Below are 22,085 nucleotides of genomic sequence, written 5' to 3'. Positions count from 1 at the left end.
ACACTTTAAAATAAACTTTAAAATTAACTAACATGAACTAACTGATCACTACACTTGTTACAGTATTTATGTTAGTTAATAAAAATACAGCTGTTCAGTTTGTTTCATTAACAGAAATTAAAATGCTATGGAAGAGCTGTAGAAGTCACCTTATTGTAAAGTGTTACCAAAATGTTTTCATAGGTTTAGCTTTAGTTAACAAGGCAACCAAATGGTGAAAATAATCATTTATAAAACGGTTTCTTCCGATCCTTGATTCTGATTGGTCAATAGCTGTGCTTTATTCATGATGAAACACGGCTATGACCACTTCACACAACGGTTCTAGTTATCACTGCGGTTCCTATGTTGTTTTTATGTGAGTTTTCATGCATTTTACACATTGGAACATTGTTGCTGTTCACGGTCAGGGACTATTTTTTCTAGCGGAAGGAAGGCTTTTAGTGATTTTACTTCATGAAAGTTGCACTAATACATATATTTTTTTACTTCAATATTTTTATTGTGTGGTAACTGTTTTATAAAAGCAATGAGGTACTCGAGGCAAGTGCTGTATCGTGAATAAGTAACGGCTGAAGATGATGCAGGATAAGTAACGCCTCTCAGCCGCGAATAACGTGAATAAGTAGGCTACTTACTCACGATACAGCAGAGCTTTAGTTCACAATAACAACCCAACAAAATGGTCAATATTATAATTTAGTAATAATATGCATGTATTCTTTTGTACTAGTAATTCATTAGGTTGTAAAATGACACCCAGGTCCAGTAGAGTCATAGTTTTTAATTATCAAAAATGATCTACTGAAACACAATAGATTATGACAACAATGTATACAAACAAATAATTAAAAAGCTCCCCTATCATCACTTGCTCTGGAAGAACAATTTAAAAAAACAAAAACAACCAAGAAAAGGATAATGAGAAACATGTACTTCACAAAGACCAACTGCAATAACATTCAGAAACATCCTCTGTCTTTTCTAAACATCACATCAGAAACAGGTGATTCAATCTGTAGACACAGTTAGCCGAAAAGCTCAGAAATATCTTCACAGTTTTTTGTTTCGTCCTTCACATAAAATAAAGAGGGGCGTTTCAGGGTGTGATACGCACCTGTAAATATGTCTTTTTTTTTCCTGCAGTGTTCTTCAGTAAACTTCATTTGTAGGTCCTATACGGTTCCAGAAGGGCACGAGAGTTTTGTTCCTTGCGTGGAAGAGATGCTTGGCACTCTGCGTCGAGGCTTTCAACATGCGTTTGTCTCAGCGGAGAGCATCCTCGTTGATTGTGCCACTGCCTTTTGACAGTTAATAAAATAAATACGAAGTGTCCGGGTAAAATGCATCACTATCAAATGTACATACATTGTGCTGTCAGGCATTTAGATTGTTTGTTTCTTTTTTTTTAAACTTCAAAGATTGAATATTTAGTTAAATCTACAAAAAGTAAAAGTAAAAAAAAAAAAACATGCCTAAAACATCCACTCATTGCATGGTTATCAATTGGACTGTAAGAGGTTAGTAGACATTATGTCATGCTAAGACACCTGAGAACCAAAGAGACATAAACAAAGTAAGGCTTAAATGCATTATATGAATGAGAGTAGCATGACCGGTTGCCCAATGTACATTACGTCCTTTGCACGATGTTCTGTCCTCCTTCAACATGAATGTAAGCTATTCATCAAGGCCCCTCCTCTTCATTCTGATTGGATGATCCATGGCACTTAGTGTCCACTGGAAACCATTCAGGCAGTGTTGAGATGTGTTGCCATGGGGATGAGTAAGAGTTGAGTCGATCTGAATCTTTATTCGAGTCCTTCGTTGTGGTTGAGGCCCAGATCTCTCCGAACCATCTGTCTGCCTCCCTCGCTTTCTTCGTCCTCTTCTTCATCCTCCTCCTCGTCGATTCCCTCTTCTTCCTCCTCTTCTTCGTCGTCCTCTTCTGTGCCGTCCATGGAGTCGTCGGTTCCTCCCAGCATGGCTTGCTGCATCGCCAGTGTGGCGGAATCAGAGGACAGAGGCTGCAGGCCATCCATGCCCAGAGAATCTGACAAACACATGTAGTTTCATAGTCAAAGCTTAAGCTTGTCCGGGACAAAAATGCATGTTTGATCTGTTTTAATACGTCAATAAATGTAAATAAAATATGTCAGTGGCTTTGTTTTGTCTTAAGATTCACACCAGTAATGTTTTTTTTTTTCTAAGGAATGTTTATAAAAACGACTTAAATTTCCTAATAGAGTGCCGAAGTTATCACGTCACTCTGTAGGCCAAAACGCGGAAGTGAGTTAGCATTTTAGCACTACCGATTTCCTCGCCCTATGGGTTTTTGCTAAATCGCCTGAAATAAGGTCTGTGTTTAACAACGCCTCTAAATATTTTCACGTTTTAAACTTTATTGTGTCTGCTTGTGTTTTTTTTTTTACTTTATATAGGCTTCACATTTTGGATTAACTTGTAAAGATTATCTTGATAGACAAAACGTGTAAGGGTCACAACTCTTTGTTGAACACAGACCTTATTTTTTGTGATTTTCCAAAAGTCTATGGGGAAAAAGGCATAGCTTTTCGATCGAGGGAACCCATGCCTACAAAGTGACGTCATCACTTCGGCACTCTAATGATCTAAGGCCTAATCCTGGCTTAATATAAACCCTGTCTGTGAAACCGGGCCATTGTTATAGTAACGTATGCAAAAACATCAACTGTCAGCAACACACTTCCATATATATTTATATATAACTGTTCAAAAGTTTAGGATCGGTATGATTTTTTTAAAATTCATTTAAAAGAAGTCTCTTATGCTTATTGCTGCATTTAAGCTGCATTTATTTGATCCAGAATACAGTAACAACAATATTTTTACTATTTTAATATATAGTAAAATGTAATTTTTTCCAGTGATGGCAAATCTGATCCTTTAGAAATTATTGTAATATGATGATTTGCTGCTCAATAAACACTTGTTACTGAAATAGTTGTGCTGCTTAATATTTTTTTTTCAGGATTCTTTGATGAATATTAAGTTTTAAAGAAAAAAAATGTGGCATTACAAACACAATTAGAAATTCTAAATATCTTTAACTTTACTGTCACTCTTGATCAATTCAATGCATCATTGTTATATATATATATATATATATATATATATATATATATATATATATATATATACACACTGTATTATTTTTATACACATCCAGATATTTATTTTATTATGCACCATATACATACACCATACACACACGCATATGTATACATTATATATATATATATATATATATATATATATATATATATGTGTGTGTGTGTGTGTGTGTGTGTGTGTAAACATATACATACACTGTATATATATGTGTGTGTATATATATATATATATAGTGTATATATATTTTTTAATTGTGATTTTAAGTCAGACAGAAATATAATAATTGTAAAATCACTATAATAGAAAATAATAGTAAAATCAGTAAATGAATCCTTTAGTGGTTCATATTTTGTCATCTTTAATGTTTAGTATTCAGTTAATTATATATATATAATATATATATATATATATATATATATATATATTATAAATAGATATATATAATATCCAGTATGTAAATAATATCTGCCATGAGAGATTATGTTGATATTACTGACTGTCTGAATTGTTTGCTGAGTGGGATCCGTGTGTCTGCAGGACTCCAGCTACAATAGAGTCGGGCCAGAAGCGCTGTGTGGGTCTGTGCTGAGATTTCATCTTCTTGGCTTTGGGGGCAGGGTCAGGATTACTGGCATCCAACATGGGTTGCAGTATGCGCCTGCGGGCATTGATAAACCTTTCAAAGAGAGACGAGAGAGAGACAGAAAAAAGGACACTGATATAAGACATTTACCAAGATACTATTTGCAAATCATGAACAAGGTTTGTGATTTTGTTTGTGGCCATTAGATGGCGCCATTTTCCTGTGGATTAATCAAATGCAACAAACTAGTCATTCTTACCAGTTGTTCACCTGTAACAAGGTAAGATTTGTTTGTGCTGCGATCTGTCTTTTCTCATCTTCTGTAGGATAAGGATGCTGGAAAACAAAAATGGGATACAAAAATGTTATAAGATATTATTTAAATGGTGTGCCTTTATTTTTAACTATGTTTGTCTTTATCTCATTGGAGTGAGATTTTGCAGTGCATTTTAAACTTGTTGGGCAACAGTGGGTGAAGAAGACGCATCCTTTTTCTCACCATGAGATGCTGGAAGAGCCAGGAACGCATAATGTTTGTGGCATGTTTTGGAAGGACACCTCGTTTGTTTTTTGATTTCTTGTCATCGGCGTCCAAGAGTGAGGACAAGTCCAGGTTCACCTTGGAAGAAAGAGAGAAGAGAGACGAGAAAGTGAGTGGGGGAGAGGGAGGGATAGTTGCCACGGAAACAAAGAGAGTCGCCAGTCACCATTTCTTTGGCAGGGGCAGGAATGCCTTCAGTCACCATAGCAACGCAATGGGAGTAATGATACCTAAAATTAAAGCCAAGGAGGGTGCATTTACTGAAGCCTTTCATCAACTCAAAGAGCTGCAGAAAATGTTCGTCAATTATTCATTTTTTTCGTCAAACTTACAAAGTACGATTAATGTAAGCCGAGTGAAAACGCAAGAGTTGGAGAGTGACTATTTAAAGGATGCGTGCTAAATTAACGATTTATTTTCCTTTGGTTTACGGCATTCGGAGACTGGCACATTAACATTTCAGAGACGTTTAAGATGCATAATCTACGAGAGCTCTGTGTGCGAATAAATAAATTAATAAAAGAAGAAAAGGAAAAATTAACATTTCCACTTTGAAAATAGGGATAATTAATTTCATGCTACCATTGCCACTGAAAGCCATAAAAAGCAGCAGCTCCCCACTGATTTTAAAAATTTGAAATAAATAAATAATAATCAAGCTCTAAAAACAACCTCCTCGTTACATTTGCAGCTGGGTGTCATGTGGTTCTTCCCCCATTCCTCTACTCAAAATACACACACACACTTCCACATTGGGGGAGAGTGTGTGATTCAGGAAGCAGAGTGAATTAATTGGAGGCTTCATGCAGTGGTATTATTACTGAAAGCTTGTCGGAGAAGTAGCTACGGGCAGAACTCTATTCCCAGCTTGCGTGTACTGAAGCACCTCGGCCCAATGTTGGGGATCCGCACAGGCTCCGGCTGTCTGTCAAACCCTGACTCACCTGATATGTACTTGACAGCAACGAAAATACTAACTAACAGCTCTAGAATTGCTAAATAAACTGCATCATGTCTATCCTTGAAGCAACCAATGCATCACAAGGGTTATCCATGAGCATTTATGTGACACGTCACCTCATGGGTTTTGCTAACAAATGAACCGATCAGGTTTAGCTCTGACTTATGCAACAGATAAAGGGATACTTCACTGGAAAGATGAGTGTGTATTTAAAATGGGTCATTTATGTAGAAGAAATTATTTTTTGAATTTGGAGCTTTCTAGACTGAGAAAAGCCAGAAAATGTATTTTTGGCTTGGATGAAAGACAACAACTCCCAGAATGCACTTGCTTCGCTGCCCTCGGAGGCCACGCCTACCAGTAACAGAGCGCTATACAACAAGTCTAGGCTACCAGTGAGTCTCTGTGATGAGTCTGCCCGAAAATGTGTTTTGAGATCGCCCAAAATGTCCAGGATTGGGTTTTCGCGTTCTACAGTTGCCGTTCATCATGTTTACTGTGGCGAGCGGGACGAGTGAGGGCCGCGGGAGAACGGCGCGAGGCCGGTGGGCCGGCAAAATATATATATATATATATATATATATATATATATAATTAATATATAAAATAAAAATATATATAATATATATAAATAAAAAAATTGATATTGTTTTAATTAATAATTCAATAATGTTTGACAAATAAGTTTTAAATGAATAAATTATCTCCCCCTCCCTCCTCCATTTTGTGTCTTATTTGTGAAGAGAAAGGACAAACAATCTGCATAATCTTATGTAAAACCATTCCTAAATTGCATCCACTTCAATAGGGTTGAACGTCTGAATGGAGTTATTAATTATTTACACAGAAATTTGTTCGGCTTGTGTTTTATGAATTAGGGCCAAATTTAATTTAAATTAGTAGGCCATAGACAACATAAACAGACATAAAAATGATCAAAATATGCCAATGCAACTGTCTGAAGCCATGTAAATGCAAAACAAATCATATTTACATGTATATTAAATAAATAATTTAGTAATATTTCTAAGTAAAACGTTAAAAAAAGCATCTGTAAACTGAAAGCATCAGGCTATAGAAATAATTCCAGAATTAGTTGTGAAGAAAGATACAGCCCTGCAGATTCTCTGCATCAAAGCAGGTTTCCCTCACCTGATTGTTTTGGATTTGGATGGTTCCCTGTGGTAAGCCCTGGGTTAACACCTGCCCCTGTGAGGTAAGCATTGCCACCGGTTGATACAGCGTCCCACCTGTGGGAATCAGTCACAGACTGAGGTTATCACAGACTCTACCTCACTGTTATTGAAATACTGTAATACCAATTCACCCCCCGTTCGCAGCGCCAAAATAAAACAAAAGGGTATTCGGGACGGATCAAGAATCTTGTTTTGCTGCTAATTAGCTCGATTTCACAGCAATTAGACATTCTGTATCCACAATGTGAAAGTATTGTTATGCGGGAGATGGATGTAAAGAAAATGAGTCAAAGAAAAAAACATACCAATGAAGATAATGTGCATTACTTTCACGAATTTGGAAAGGAAAGCAGTTCCGAATGCTGAGATCTCTGATTTAGGAGCGGGCAAAGGGACTGATGATTGGCCTCCTCACCTGAGACCACCTGAGAGTTGATAGTGGTCATGGCAACGTTGTTCTGTTGCAGCGAACCGGCGGGGACTACGATCCCAGAGGGGTTTATCGAGTTGGAGACAGAGGTGAGGGATGGGGATGAGTTGTGAAGCAGGTCCTATAAGAGGGGGAGGAAGTAGAAGTTACTGTCCACATGTGAATTTCTTGGGGAATATGACTTTGTAAGACGTTTTGTGAACATCGTAAACATAATATTAAATGATATGCCATTCCATTTGACTGCCATTTTAATTCAGTAATAATTGATTGACAGTCGTAGATAAAACATCCAAAAGTGTGTGCTGAAAGTCTTCTCACGCAGAGGTCAGCAAAGTTCAGCAGGAGCAGCAAGGGCAAGCCAGATGTGACCTTTTGCATCCCCGGGAGAAGAGCTTGTGTTCGCGCAAGTGTAAATGTTACTGCTGTGAGAGTGTGTGCATTCATGGCACTGTGTTTATGTGTTAGAAACAAACCTTTAGCCTTTAGACTGAAGGTCTAGGGAGAATGTGTTTGTCAGTCACCTGCTGCAGACCGAGGTTGGTCTGTGATGGTGAATACGGGCCGCCCAGGTCGTTCCGTAGCAGATTGTCACTGTGCATCTTGGTCTTGAGGCAGGTGATGTAACGGTTGCAGAAGTCTTTACAGAGCTCGTTCACCTTCTCCAGCTCCAGCAGGTGGATCCGCAACACCTGGATCGCCTTCACCATCTGTGTCAGTGTTGGGATAACGGATTACAAGTATCGGGAGTTATGTTTTAATGTAGCACATTACTTTTACATTTAGAACAAAAGCAGATTCAGTATTTCTCTAAATCAATAAAAACTGGAATGCAAACTTGTGATATTGCGGAAGCCCTGAACCGTAACGTAAAAAAATAAAAATCTAGCATTTCGAGATTAAAGTCGAAACTGAAGGGGTGGTCAAAATCCCTTGCCTCTTCAGTATATATATCATAATATCATTTTAAATGATTATGTATTTCTTTTATAAAATCAATAATGAAGTATATTCATTGTTACTTAAACATTTATTGACATAAATGTATTCTTTGTGCTTTTGCTTGTGAAATAATATTCTTAAATACATGCACAAGTCACCAGCTTCTTTTAGGTGCACAAGGCCATTTGTCTCTTTCTCTGGTCTCAGGAGAAAGGTTTATGGATCATAAAGGCGTCGTGAACACATATGTCCAACACATATGATACTTCTCTGTACAGATGGTCAAGCTATATTGAGCATTGCTTTATTGAACTTTAATTGTTATATTAAACTGTATTCTTTCTATTATATTTGCTTTCTGAGAAGCAAATGTTATCTGTTTTTCTCCCAAACGAGCGAATGTTTTACCATTATGTTTTGGTACACTTAACTGATAATAAGCCGCTCAGACTCTCTTCAGCCTTGATGGGAGCTCCTATTTGCTAGTGTCCTATGTGAATGCAGTAACAGTGAAAATAATAGGGAAATAGGGATTTGGTTTATGTTTGAGTGTTAAAACATAAAGGGGTCATTGAAGCCAACAGTTTAAGGCACTATTTCTTTGTTAAAGTCTTACTCCAGTTAGACTAAAGTTTAGTGTTAGTCTTCTTAGTTGCAGGTTAAGGAACCACTGCCATTATTGGAGATTGAATGAGTTGTTGTTCTGGACACACTGGCGCCAGCAACCCAAATCTGTGACCTGGAAGGTCATGACGTGCCTCGTCGATGGAGATATGTTTCGTCTATCTGTATATGTGTGGAAAATTACTGTGTTTATCTATATCGTAGCCAATGAGAATCATTCAACGTGTAAGCAATGACGTAGCTTAGACCTTGAAAATGGTATAACTGCTGTGATCTTTGTAACTGTAAGCGGGCGGCCTACGAACTCCTGAGGGAGTCTTGAAGCTGACTTCTGCTGATGAAATGGCAAACTATGTTCAGTAAAACTTTCTTTAATTTTTATAATTCCGACTCCGGGTCTTCATTCTTCATATCTGGTTCTGGGTCCTTTAACTGTTAACCCCTAACAGTTTGGTGGAGAATGCGGGCAATTATTCTCGGTGACACCCCTGGCAAATCAACAAACAAGGTAGTAAGCTTTTGTTAATTGATAGGGCTGTCTGACTGGAAGAGATTTGGAAGGAGGTCGGGAGAGTCTTCATTCCGATGAGCGAGTGAAGAAGTTAATTATACTAAAGTTTAAAGTATAAAATGAAGTCGCTGATAGCATTGTTTAAGGTTTAAAGTTAACAAGAGCAGACAGCGCAAGTGAAGCGTGCTTTGTGGGGGCCCCACTGGGCCTGGGCATTGTTGGTGTAGCAACACCCCAGCAAAGTACGTCCCTGGATTGGGTTTAAGTTCCAGGGCACCGCGAACCTACTCTATCTCTTCCATCTCAGATAGGGGTACCCCGAATTTAGTGGATTAGGCAGTTAGGGATACTAACAAAAACAGGGTTGTTTGCCAGGGATGCATCAGGAACGATTCCGGGGAAAAATAAATAAAAAGTTGGGACCCAAATTGGCGTGGACCAGTATATGTAACTGTGATTTTGCAGTATACTTTGCAGTTTCATCACGCAGAAGCCAAGCTGAGTTGTTCAAAGATTGCCGCCTCCATTTCTGCAATAACTTCAGGTGAGTATGAACTGTGATTAAGATATGGCAGAAAAATTGGATAACTTAATCAGTAATTTGAACAGTCCTAAAACAAATAGTGCGACAGAAGAGAGCAAATGCTGTAAATAGCTGTGCTCTGAAGCCCTCACTTTGAAGACATTTGCAGAAATTATTAAGTAAATGGTAGACAGGATTTTGAGTCTGAGTGGAAATTTAAACGACAACTTGACTGGTTATAAAGAAACTAAAAGATGAAAATGTTTAGCCTCTTATTGCTAATGATCATTACAAAAAGCAAGTAGAATAAATTCTGGGGCGGGAATAATTTCCCTAAGCAAGTGATTAAAGTTAAACTGAAACTTTGTGAAAACAACTTAGAAATATTTTGAGCATTTCGATGCAGCTTCTAAAAATTAATGTTCTGTCAATAATAATGATGAAGATTATGATTGGGCTATTGTGATTAAATCCGCCACTGGCGGACTGTAAAAGAATACAGAGAACTGCTTATCAGTGGCTCTGTGTGCATTCCTGAATGGGTCACACACTGCTTCAAGTGTGTTCAGTAAGTTGGAGCAGATAGAGAGTGTTTTAATTGTGGTCAGCAGGATCATTTAACGCGTAACTGTAAATGCCCACAGAGAAGGTGTTTCAAAATGTGACAGACAACACATTTCTGGTATTAATGTGGGTTTGGAAGTAGATCCGTGTTTAAATGACTGCATTAACATTTTTCATCTGAGAAATAAGAGATAAAAACTAGGTCAAGAGAGTCCTTTTGAAGAAAAGATCTATAATAGTAATTTTTAAAAGTGAATTGATGAATAGGCCTACAGTTTGATGTAAAATGAATGACTCCAACAAATGTAAGTTGCAAAATATATCAAAGTAACTAAAAGGATGATTGCGTTTTAATTAAACATTTTAAAAAGGTGTTAGATGATCTAGAGAGACTAATCGCACAGATGATTTACAATAACTGCAAAAGTATCACAAGCAGAGAGTGCTTGCCTCGTCAAAGTTAGTGTGAATCCTAATTGGAGACTGATAAACTCCAAGAGAAAACTTAAGTCAAATATTAAGCAATGGTTGAGAACTTGACGATTAAAATTGAGATTGAGAAATGAGAAACGTTATTGAGAACTAGAATAATTATTTTTATTTAAGAACAAATAAGCAGAAGCAGTACTTTATTGGCAGTTGTTGAATGCTGATTAAACAAACAACTTGAGAAGTTGACCATGAAAGAACTAGAAGCCGATGTTTAGCTTTCAAAAAGATAAGTTTGTTTGGGGCTGTAATGAAACAGTTTGCTTATCTGAATCTGATGTGTACTGTGGCTGAAAACTGCCAGTGCAACAGAGACTCAATCTGAGAGGAAATTAGTAATGCCTAATTCCCTGATGTGGGCAAAAGACAAATGTAAATAATGTTTATTTGAAACCGTATGTAATTTCTGGCAAAGATGCCTTAAGTTGGAATAGAGTTAAACGATGGGATAAAGTTTGATGTTAGAAGTTTATGAGCGAGCAGTACCAGTACTGAATCCCTCACAGTCTCTCTCTCATTCAATGTCAGCTAAAGATGTTATCTGAGCCTGTGTCATTAGTGATAATAAGCTATTTGTATTAAAACACAGTGTTTCAGTTGAAGATCATAGACACAGAGATGTTAAGAGAAATCATTGCCATTCAGAGGCAATTTGTATTTTAAATGTTTTAAAAGCAAAACTGAAGGACTTTCAAGAAGTCATTAAAATAATAATAGACGAAACTAGATAGATCTTTGACTAGGTTGTTTGTGAACCAATAACTTATTTGTCTGAAAATCTTAGTCCCCACCATGAAACGGGGGCGGGGCTGATGGCTCCGCCTACAGATGAAGTGCACTGAATGTACAGTTGTGATCTAAATCCACTGAGTAGCTAGTTGCTGCTTTTAAGATGGTTAATGGATTTAAGTGATTGAATACTGTTGTTATTAACCTGTCTCCCTGTGTTACAACTATTAGGCAATCCGAATGGCCCTGGTGACTCTTGAATATTTTTCCTAAGCTCCAGAAACAACAGATTTTGTTGAAGAAAACGGTTTTGAGAAAATGGCGGTTACCATGTGTGCACGAGTGGTCATCTCGATGACGGGTAAGACCTTCTTTGGCCAAATAGGAGGCAACCTAAGGCAGGGGGATCACGCAGACACTGGGCATCTCCTGATGGAGGTGTTTATGTGAGGTTGGGTATGAGAGTGGACGGATGTCTGCGAGGCCAACAGCATCCTGTATCGTTAGGGGGGATGGAGCTGTGAGGAGTCACGGCAGTCTGCCCCAGGAACGTAAGTCCCTCTATCCCACTCACCAGAAACCGCATTCACTGCATGGCTTGTTTCTCATTGTGACAAGCTCTATGTATGCCAGGGGACCACACCCTGATGGAGATTATAGATAAAGAGCTAACAGGAATTGGGCTTTCGGGGTTCAGTCGGGGCCATGAAGTGATTCCCATTAGTTGTTGTGGAGACACCAATAAAACTTTTGGATGTCGGTTACCTTATGCAAGGAAAATTATAGTCTAGATTTAGAATATGTCTAACATAGTTTTGACTCCTGAAGGTCGTTAGACATGGTGGTGACTAAAGATGAAGACAGCTTTTATAGATTTAAGAAAAGTCTGGATAACAAAGGTGAATGGTCAAAGGATACTGTAATGAGTTTAAATGTTGTCTAAGTTACAGTCTTAGGAGGCTGTTAAAAAGATTATTTTGTTATAGTGAGAGAGACTTGAGTGGAGGAAGGGATGGAAACTGTGTCCGCCTTTCTGTTTTGGCCTGCTAAAGGAAGCTTAAACAAAATAATGTTAATGAACCAAAACAATCCAGCTGACTGTCTAAAAGTAAATGAATAATAGCAGGCATGCTTTGAAACTGGTTTAGAGACCATAAACAATTAAATAAAAGCTACAAAAAAAAAAATGTTGATTACTAAACTGTAAAAAAAATATTGTTGGTTTAACTTTAAAAAAAAAAAGTAAGTAACCTGGGTTGCCTTAAAATTTTAAGTTTATTGTGAGTTAAAACAGGAGGAGATTAATTTAATCCTCAGAAACTCAAAATAATAAGTTATCTCAACTAAATAAATTATTATAAAGTTGATTTGACAAAAGAAAATATGTTGTGATAACAAATCTTGAAAATATTTTTTATAGTGTATGAATGTGTGTATATTTTTGGTGACGGCACTTTATGTTTTATATGTGTTGGTTTGGGGACTATTATTTCCTGATTTTGAGGATATTGTATCATTAACCTCTGGAATGAGTGTTTTAACATTACAGATGGGTTAAGTGGAATGACAAACTTTTAAAAAGTTGACATTTCTGAGTCAATCTGATGAAAAGACAATACAGAACATGGGACGAGCTTTAATTGGAGTGGTTTTCCAGCTCTGTCTGCTATTGGTGATTATTAATAATTTTGTCATTTATGATATTGTTCTGAATTACTCTCTGGATTAGTATGTTAAATAAACTGGAATTGTAAAGTTGAAGATTGCCGTCCATTATGGGGTAAAAACTCTTCTCTAAATTCAACTGAGGGTCTACATTTAAATAGACGACTATGTGGGATCTTAATGATAAACGTAAATAAAAGAAATTATAGACTTGACGGCAGAGAGAAAAAGTGACACATTGGCTGAGTCACTATCCAAATTATCCAGAGTGAGCTCCCTCATTTTTTTATGAAAGGCCGGTGGGCGAACAAAGGAGGAGTGAATATAACTTCTTCAGAAGTTTTTATTTCTCAAACCATTGAATGGATGTTTGACATTAGATGTCTAAGAAAACTACAATTTAGTTAATGAAGGTTAAATGAGAAAGCAGCTTTATGGCTGTCTTAGAGGTTGCGATGTGAGTAAGATAATATTTTCGTTTCTGTAAAAGTGTAAAGATAAGTGGGACTGGGATATTATTGAGATACTGATAATATTTTTGGACTTCTATTTTTCTAACATTCTTTAGACTAACCATTTGAAAGACAAATACTGTAAAAAGTAGTTATAAGGAAAAATAAAGTTGAAATTAATGATAAGAAACCAAGGGTATTGAAGAATTAATAAAATAAGTGTCACTAGGCTGACAGCGGTGAGAGACTTGTTGGAAGAGGGAAGAGGGAAGTGAAAAACAAAAAGGTTGTTTTGTGAGATATGTTTGTGTGGATTGTAAGCAAACAATTATATTGATCAGATGAGTAGTGTAGGTAAATATTTAAAGATAGAAGAAATATAGGTTAAATTACGTTTAAATGGTATGAAATATTTCAGAATAAAAATAAGGCATTGTATGATTAACAGGGTTTAACGTGATATAAAGATAAGGAATGGACAAAAGCTTTATTAAGCAGAATGGGGAAAATTCTGTATTTTAGTGGTAAAATAATAATTAAACTGATGATGTGGATTTGTTTTATTTTATTACTATTTTTGAAACAATAATAATAAAACAGGTGTAAGATGTTATACAATTAAACTGATACATGCTTTGTGACCGTAAACTGATTGATAATTTCAGTAAAGACTTAAAAGTGCTTGAATCGATCAGTATCAGTAATCTTATTAATATTTTATTTTTTTGTTGTTATAATTTTTGTTAGACAACCATTGTGTTTTGAACCTAAAGGGTCTATAAAGGGGGTAGTGAAAATAATGGATTAACTATCCAACGTTGTTTATGATAAAAGGATTTGAAAATTATGGTTTTAAATAAATGAATAAAAAATAGTGCTTATATTCTGGTATTCATGATTATAGAATGTCCTTATTTAGGATCTGACTAGTGACTGCGGGTCTAGCCCATGCTAGGAATACCGCAACAGTGCTTGTTTATTTAGCCCGGCTTCCAGAGAATAAATATGTACTTGTTTCGTAATCAGTTATGTGTTTTATAAAAATGTTAACCTGACTGATAAATTAAGGAAGGATGACATTGATGTCCTGTTGTGAGTGGAAGGTGGGAGAGCCTCTTAATGGGGACTGGAATTTTTAGTATCCAGCATGTCCGTGACGAGGTGAAGAGACAAGTGTGACCCATCAGGGGAGCATGCGTCACCACTCCCCCTTTCCGTAGTGACCTCACTGGTTAGACCAGACGTGGCGGTATTGGACCCCACATTGGTCTAAAACGGGGGACTGAAGGGGTGGTCAAAATCCCTTGCCTCTTCAGTATATATATCATAATATCATTTTAAATGATTATGTATTTCTTTTATAAAATCAATAATGAAGTATATTCATTGTTACTTAAACATTTATTGACATAAATGTATTCTTTGTGCTTTTGCTTGTGAAATAATATTCTTAAATACATGCACAAGTCACCAGCTTCTTTTAGGTGCACAAGGCCATTTGTCTCTTTCTCTGGTCTCAGGAGAAAGGTTTATGGATCATAAAGGCGTCGTGAACACATATGTCCAACACATATGATACTTCTCTGTACAGATGGTCAAGCTATATTGAGCATTGCTTTATTGAACTTTAATTGTTATATTAAACTGTATTCTTTCTATTATATTTGCTTTCTGAGAAGCAAATGTTATCTGTTTTTCTCCCAAACGAGCGAATGTTTTACCATTATGTTTTGGTACACTTAACTGATAATAAGCCGCTCAGACTCTCTTCAGCCTTGATGGGAGCTCCTATTTGCTAGTGTCCTATGTGAATGCAGTAACAGTGAAAATAATAGGGAAATAGGGATTTGGTTTATGTTTGAGTGTTAAAACATAAAGGGGTCATTGAAGCCAACAGTTTAAGGCACTATTTCTTTGTTAAAGTCTTACTCCAGTTAGACTAAAGTTTAGTGTTAGTCTTCTTAGTTGCAGGTTAAGGAACCACTGCCATTATTGGAGATTGAATGAGTTGTTGTTCTGGACACACTGGCGCCAGCAACCCAAATCTGTGACCTGGAAGGTCATGACGTGCCTCGTCGATGGAGATATGTTTCGTCTATCTGTATATGTGTGGAAAATTACTGTGTTTATCTATATCGTAGCCAATGAGAATCATTCAACGTGTAAGCAATGACGTAGCTTAGACCTTGAAAATGGTATAACTGCTGTGATCTTTGTAACTGTAAGCGGGCGGCCTACGAACTCCTGAGGGAGTCTTGAAGCTGACTTCTGCTGATGAAATGGCAAACTATGTTCAGTAAAACTTTCTTTAATTTTTATAATTCCGACTCCGGGTCTTCATTCTTCATATCTGGTTCTGGGTCCTTTAACTGTTAACCCCTAACAAAACGTTTCGAGATTAAAGTCGAAACGTTTCGAGATTAAAGTCGAAAACGTTTCGAGATTAAAGTCAAAATGTTTCGAGATTAAAGTCAAAATGTTTCGAGATTAAAGTCAAAAGGTTTCGAGATTAAAGTCAAAATATTTCGAGATTAAATTCGAAACGTTTCGAGATTAAAGTCGAAAAACTTTGAGATTAAAGTCAAAACGTTTCGAGATTACAGTAAAAACGTTTCGAGATTACAGTCAAAACGTTTCGAGATTACAGTCAAAACGTTTTGAGATTAAAGTCGAAACATTTCGAGATTAAAGTCGAAACGTTTCAAGATTAAAGTCAACATGTTTCGAGATTACAGTCGAAACGTTTCGAGATTACAGTCGAAACATATCGAGATTAAATTAGAAAAAATTAGAGATTAAAGTTGAAACATTTCGAGATTAAAGTTAAAAAATTCTTGAAAGAATTTGAATACACAGTATTGTGCACTATAATATGGGTAACTTTTTTATACTTTATGGTGATTTTTTACCATTTATTGTATGAAAAAGGGCAGCCAGTACATTCTGGGAAGAAAAAAATAAGTAAATGAAGGAATTTCCTTTATTTAGTGAATTATTTCAATAACTGTTAAAAACCAAACATAAATTCGGAGCCAGAATTTCCCTGCCGCTGTTTGCCTGGTTGTGTTGCTTAATCCTACAAACACTTTCGAGTTCTGCTGATACAGTTGGACGGGACTGAACTTTCAGTTCCAACTACCCATTCAAATAGTCACCGCCCAAAGTCAGAACTCAAGGACGACCAAATGGGCTAAAAAATGCTTTGCCAAGGAGGAGATAAATCTGCCAATTACTGCAGCTCGTTTAATCAGGGCTCAGTGCCATCTCTCTGAGGCGAGAACGAAGCGCAGAGCGGGCGCTATAACTGTCGCGGTGAGGAGTTAGTGAACGGAAGACTCGCGTGTGTGACCAGTGTGTCGTAAAGCACACAGATGCAGAGTTAATTGACTGAGCAGCGCTAGTCGGCCGAGTGCCACGGTAATGATGTACAGTGACCTTTTTCTTCCTCCTTCCCTTAATTTCTAATTACTGTTAACTGTCTTGCAGGGCACAGAAGAGATGAGATGATGAATATCAGGGAGAGAGTTAGAGGAAACGAGAACAATAGAGGGGAAGAAACGAGCCACGGACTGGGGTGGCGAGTGTCATTGTGACTAACACTTTTTATTTTCAATAAAACATTGATTTATCCTAGTCGTTTTACTGATATTTTAAACAACAAACTACCTCAGAATTTAAAGTATACAGAGCAAATATGCCAGCAGAGGGCAGTACAAAATATGACATTTAGGTACAGGAAGTAAAACCGTTTTTTAAGAGCTGGTAAACAGCTGAACTTGACACAATAAAGCAACAGTGTTTACCAGGTTGTCTAGTTCAGGGTCCTCACTGAAGAAAGGCTTGTGGTCCTGCTCTTGCTGGTGGACGAAGTTCTCGATGTCGACGTCAAAGCTGGCGGAGGTGATGCATTCTGAGCCCTGTGTTGCTTGCTCACACTTCTCAAACAGCAACGCCAGAAGAGGGAAAAGAGGATGTCTGCCGGACACAGAAAGAGTTCATACTTAATTATATCACTGTATTTTTGATAGTAAATTAATGCAGCATTATGAGAATAATAATTCTTATTGACCATAATCCTTTGCAATCTTTTTCACATATTCTGAAGGAGTAAGAGAGTATATACTGTGGATTATGCAGTAAGCCATACACCAGTGTTTAATAAAATAACCAGTTAAGAAGAAAATAACCAGTTTAATGTCAGTCAGGACAGATGACATTACACAGCAGAATATATAATCTTTGTCATCTTCATTTGATTGTAGGCATAAGCTCTGTCTAAAGGTTTCTTCTAGCAAGTTGACATTTGTCATGTTAACAGCATTAACATTTCCTGTATCATCAGAGGACGAATATGTTTGCACTGGTTTAAGCCTGTCCAGAGAGAGGCTTCTGCTGAAGAGAAGACCTAATGAAAGCTCAAATTCACTCAGCTCAGCCTCTTGAAAGCTAAGCCTAGCCTGACATGCAGATTCAATTAAAAAGAAAACAACATCACCACAACAAATGATTAAGGGTCAGGCTGTGAGTCAATAAGGACAGCATAGAAAAATACTAGGGAGCTGTAGGATCCCAAAATGAAACATTTAGGAGATGTTTTAGTTGGCAAATTACAGAATTGTTCAGAGGTTTAAAAGTGGTTATAGTCCCATTTGATGCTGTCGTTGCAGTGATCCTGAGTGCATTTGTGTCATATAAATTATGATATACACTCACCCAAAGGATTTTAGGAACACCTGTTCAATTTCTCATTAATTCAATTATCTAGATTCTAAGCAACCAATCACATGGCAGTTGCTTCAATGCATTTAGGGGTTGATGCATTATCTCCTGAACTCCAAACTGAATGTCACAATGGGAAAGAAAGGTGATTTAAGCAATTTTGAGCGTGGCATGGTTGTTGGTGCCAGACGGGCCGGTCTGAGTATTTCAAAATCTGCTCAGTTACTGGGATTTTCACGCACAACCATTTCTAGGGTTTACAAAGAATGCAGTGAAGAGGGAAAAACATCCAGTATGCGGCAGTCCTGTGGGTGAAAATGCCTTGTTGATGCTCGAGGTCAGAGGAGAATGGGCCGACTGATTCAAGCTGATAGAAGTGCAACTTTGACTGAAATAACCACTCGTTACAACTGGTGTGCAGCAAAGCATTTGTGAAGCCACAACACACACAACCTTCAGGCGGATGGGCTACAACAGCAGAAGACCCCACTGGGTACCACTCATCTCCACTACAAATAGGAAAAAGAGGCTACAATTTACAAGAGCTCACCAAAATTGGACAGGAAAAATGTTGCCTGGTCTGATGAGTCTCAATTTCTGTTGAGACGTTCAGATGGTAGAGTCAGAATTTGGCGTAAACAGAATGAGAACATGGATCCATCATGCCTTGTTACCACTGTGCAGGCTGGTGGTGGTGGTGTAATGGTGTGGGGGATGTTTTCTTTGCACACTTTAGGCCCCTCAGTGCCAATTGGGCATTGTTTAAATGCCACGGCCTACCTGAGCATTGTTTCTGACCATGATAATCCCTTTATAGCCACCATGTACCCATCCTCTGATGGCTACAGTACTTCTAGCATGATAATGAACCATGTCACAAAACTTGAATCATTTCAAATTGGTTTCCTGAACATGACAATGAGTTCACTGCACTAAAATGGCCCCCACAGTCACCAGATCTCAACCCAATAGAGCATCTTTGGGATGTGGTGGAACGGGAGCTTCGTGCCCTGGATGTGCATCCCACAAATCTCCATCAACTGCAAGATGCTATCCTATCAGTATGGGCCAACATTTCGAAAGAATGCTTTTAGCACCTTGTTGAATCAATGCCACGTAAAATTAAGGCAGTTCTGAAGGCGAAAGCGAGACAAACACACTATTAGTCTGGTGTAATCCTTTAAGTGAGTGTATATTATCGTAATATATATTATGTCATATAGTTTTGGAACAGTATTTATATATGCATGGTATTTTTTAATGTATCTTTCAATACATATTTTTTTGGGGGAAATACTTTTTATACCCACCAAGGCTGCATTTATTTGAGCATAAATACAATAATCACGACAGTGGCTGTTTACGGACAGCACTAAAAGGAGTCTCCCCTTAAAATTGGACAGAGGCTCAGAATGAGGGTTAAAATAATCAGTTTCCGCATATATATTCAAAAGAGTAATTTGTTCACAAATCAGACATAGCTTGTGCTCTGTTCGTTGTTGCATGCAAGAAACACTGTCAAAATAGCATCCTATCCTATCCTATATCCTATCCTATCTCCTATTCTATCCCATATTCTATTCTATTCTATTCTATTCTGTCATATCCTATACCATTTCCTATCCATCCTATCTCCTATCTTATCCTATCCTATCCCATATTCTATCCTATCCCATATTCTATTCTATTCTATTCTATCCCATTTCTTATTCTATCTCCTGTCCTATCCCATATCATATCCTATTCTATTCTATCTCCTATCCCAGCCTATTCCCTATCCTATCCTATCTCCTATCCTATCCTATCCAATCCTAATTTGTTCACAAATCGGGCATCGAAGCTTGTGCTCGGTTCGTTGTTGAATGCAAGAAACACTATGTCAAAATAGCATCCTATACTAACCAATTCTATCCTATCTTATCTCATCCTACCCTATCCTATCGAATCCTATCATATCCTATCCTATCCATGTTCCTGTGTGTATATTTCCCCCCCTCGCGGAGCCTGTTTGAGAGACTGAGAGAAGCTGTGAGACTGGGTGAGGGGCCCAGGCTCCGGCTGTAACCCACCACTCTCATTTGCAGCCTTTAATAGCTGGCTATATTAGACTCTAATCTGCCTGATCCCAATTTAATGCCGCTCCCTCCAGCTGACGTGACAGGAATACTAAACAGACTCGCAATGCTGAGCAGCGAGGCGATCTGCGCTCCCTCCGGGCTCGTCCCGCTCCCCTCCGCCGTGCCAGTCCCTCTTCCTCTCTCCCCTCCCCAGTCACAGTAAATCCTGGAGGGCATGGCTGGGTTATCTCTCTTCTTCTCTCTCTCTTCGCAGGCCTGGATCATAACCCGGACACAGCCCGAAAGCCCCAAAGCCAAAGGATGCTATCAATTTAGCTCTCTGAGGATTTGGCAAGTAGGCTGAGGAACAAACTACCCCGAAATTAGAGCATAAAATCGAATTGGAGAGTTAAGGCACAAGGTAGAGGTTCATCTGAACACTCACATTCCCTGGAGTGAGTCTAATAAGACTGCATTACCTTCATTAGGAGGTTACATTTCCTAACATTTATCTGCAGCAGAAACTGTGAGATTTTTGGAAACTTCGGTCAAGTCTTGAATACAAACGCGGTGACGGACGAGCAGCAGCTCTTATTCTGAACAGAACATTGCATTATCTCAGCTGACATGCCAATCGCAGTTACTAAAGATGGACAGAACACTTAGAGCAGTTACTCTATAAACTAATTGCCTCAGTTGTTTCGAAGGCTAAATGAGGGTAGAAAAACTTTTAAATGTAATCTGATCCCTCTGAGCAACTCCAGACTTTTAAATCTCTTCATCTACGCGGCCTGGATGAGGCAGTGGGCCGCAAAGTGCAGAGCTAATCGGTTAATCTTTCAAAATGTGCCGGTTAAAATGAAACACTTAATGCTATTTGTCTTTAACCTTTAGTTATCATCTCTCAACTCTTGCGGGAAAGACTGTCCAGGCCGCATCCTTCAAAAGGTAAAAGTGTAGGCTCATAGTTGGAGACAGAGGGGCCATTAGAAGGACTTTTACATTCTGTGATGTGCAAACTGATTTAGTGCGGTCATTAAAAAAGTAGCCAAAGCCTCTTTGAATTCACTCATCAGATAATCCAGGTCAAGATGTCTTTCTTTTGCATTCTTTGCTCTTCTGGCTAAGAATAGAAACAAATTATTGTACTAATGAAATTCAAATAACAAACAAATTATTCCTATGAGGAGGTTCTTGAAATGAGATACAGTTTTGGTTCCTACTGACTTCCATTGTATGGACAAAAAATAAAATGGTAGTCAATGGGAACAGAAACTGTTCTTCAAAACGTCTATTGTACAAAAAAGGAAAGTCAAACCAGTTTGGAATGACATGAGGGTGAGCAAATAATGACATTTTCGATTTTTTGGACGGACTATCAGTTTAAGGTTTGAAAAAGCAAACAAATAAAAACAAAAGAAAACTTTTCTGTTTAAGGCCACTCCAAATCATGACAAGTCTTTCTTTTGCAAATTCTGCTTTCGATGGCTAGGCATAAAAACTAACTAGTGTAATTCAATTCCCAAAAAAGGATTCGTGAGCAGTTTTTTTTAAATGAAATTAATTAGTAAAAAAGACTCACAAACTCGAAAGTTGACTAATTGAATTGCTGAATTTGTGAGTGGAAACTGGATTACAAAATATACAGAGTACTGGGTAATTAATGTTGGTTTTAAATTATAAATGGGAAAAAGTCTGATTCACAAACAAATGACTCTTTTGAAAAGGTGGTTTTAATGAAAAAAGAAAAACCAAACTTTAGCCACTTTAGCCCTCTGGTTAGATAATAAAAATCATGACGTGTCTTTTTTTTTGCTGTTGGGTGGCTAAGCATAAAAACTAAAGTAATTAAGTTCACAATGATTCGTATGAGCAGGTTATTATAATGAAATGAATCAGTCAATTGAGTTGCTGAACTCTTCTGCTGACTCTCGACCAGGTGACCA

The 22,085-nt window shown here is 37.6% G+C and overlaps 1 protein-coding gene across 4 annotated transcripts in view; it reads right to left on the bottom strand.

Moving 5' to 3' along the window:
- Positions 1-769: 769 nt before the first annotated feature.
- pknox2 (pbx/knotted 1 homeobox 2) overlaps positions 770-22,085 on the bottom strand; it is an 81,156-nt gene continuing 59,840 nt past the window's right edge. For all 4 annotated transcript variants that reach the window (XM_039676022.2, XM_039676021.2, XM_089126446.1 and 1 more), the window contains 8 exons: positions 17,167-17,338; positions 7,389-7,574; positions 6,850-6,985; positions 6,391-6,488; positions 4,236-4,355; positions 3,996-4,072; positions 3,651-3,829; positions 770-2,053 (listed from right to left, as the gene is read on the bottom strand). In XM_039676022.2, coding sequence (XP_039531956.1) covers positions 1,812-2,053; positions 3,651-3,829; positions 3,996-4,072; positions 4,236-4,355; positions 6,391-6,488; positions 6,850-6,985; positions 7,389-7,574; positions 17,167-17,338 — 1,210 coding nt within the window. In that variant the 3' untranslated portion in view covers positions 770-1,811. The remainder of the gene's footprint in view (positions 2,054-3,650; positions 3,830-3,995; positions 4,073-4,235; positions 4,356-6,390; positions 6,489-6,849; positions 6,986-7,388; positions 7,575-17,166; positions 17,339-22,085) is intronic.

Source organism: Pimephales promelas, chromosome 23 (assembly GCF_988280905.1).
Source record: "Pimephales promelas chromosome 23, fPimPro1.hap1.1, whole genome shotgun sequence".
Classification (NCBI taxonomy): domain Eukaryota; kingdom Metazoa; phylum Chordata; class Actinopteri; order Cypriniformes; family Leuciscidae; genus Pimephales; species Pimephales promelas.
Note: the sequence above shows the minus strand (reverse complement) of the source record. Positions and strands in the feature narration are given on the sequence as shown.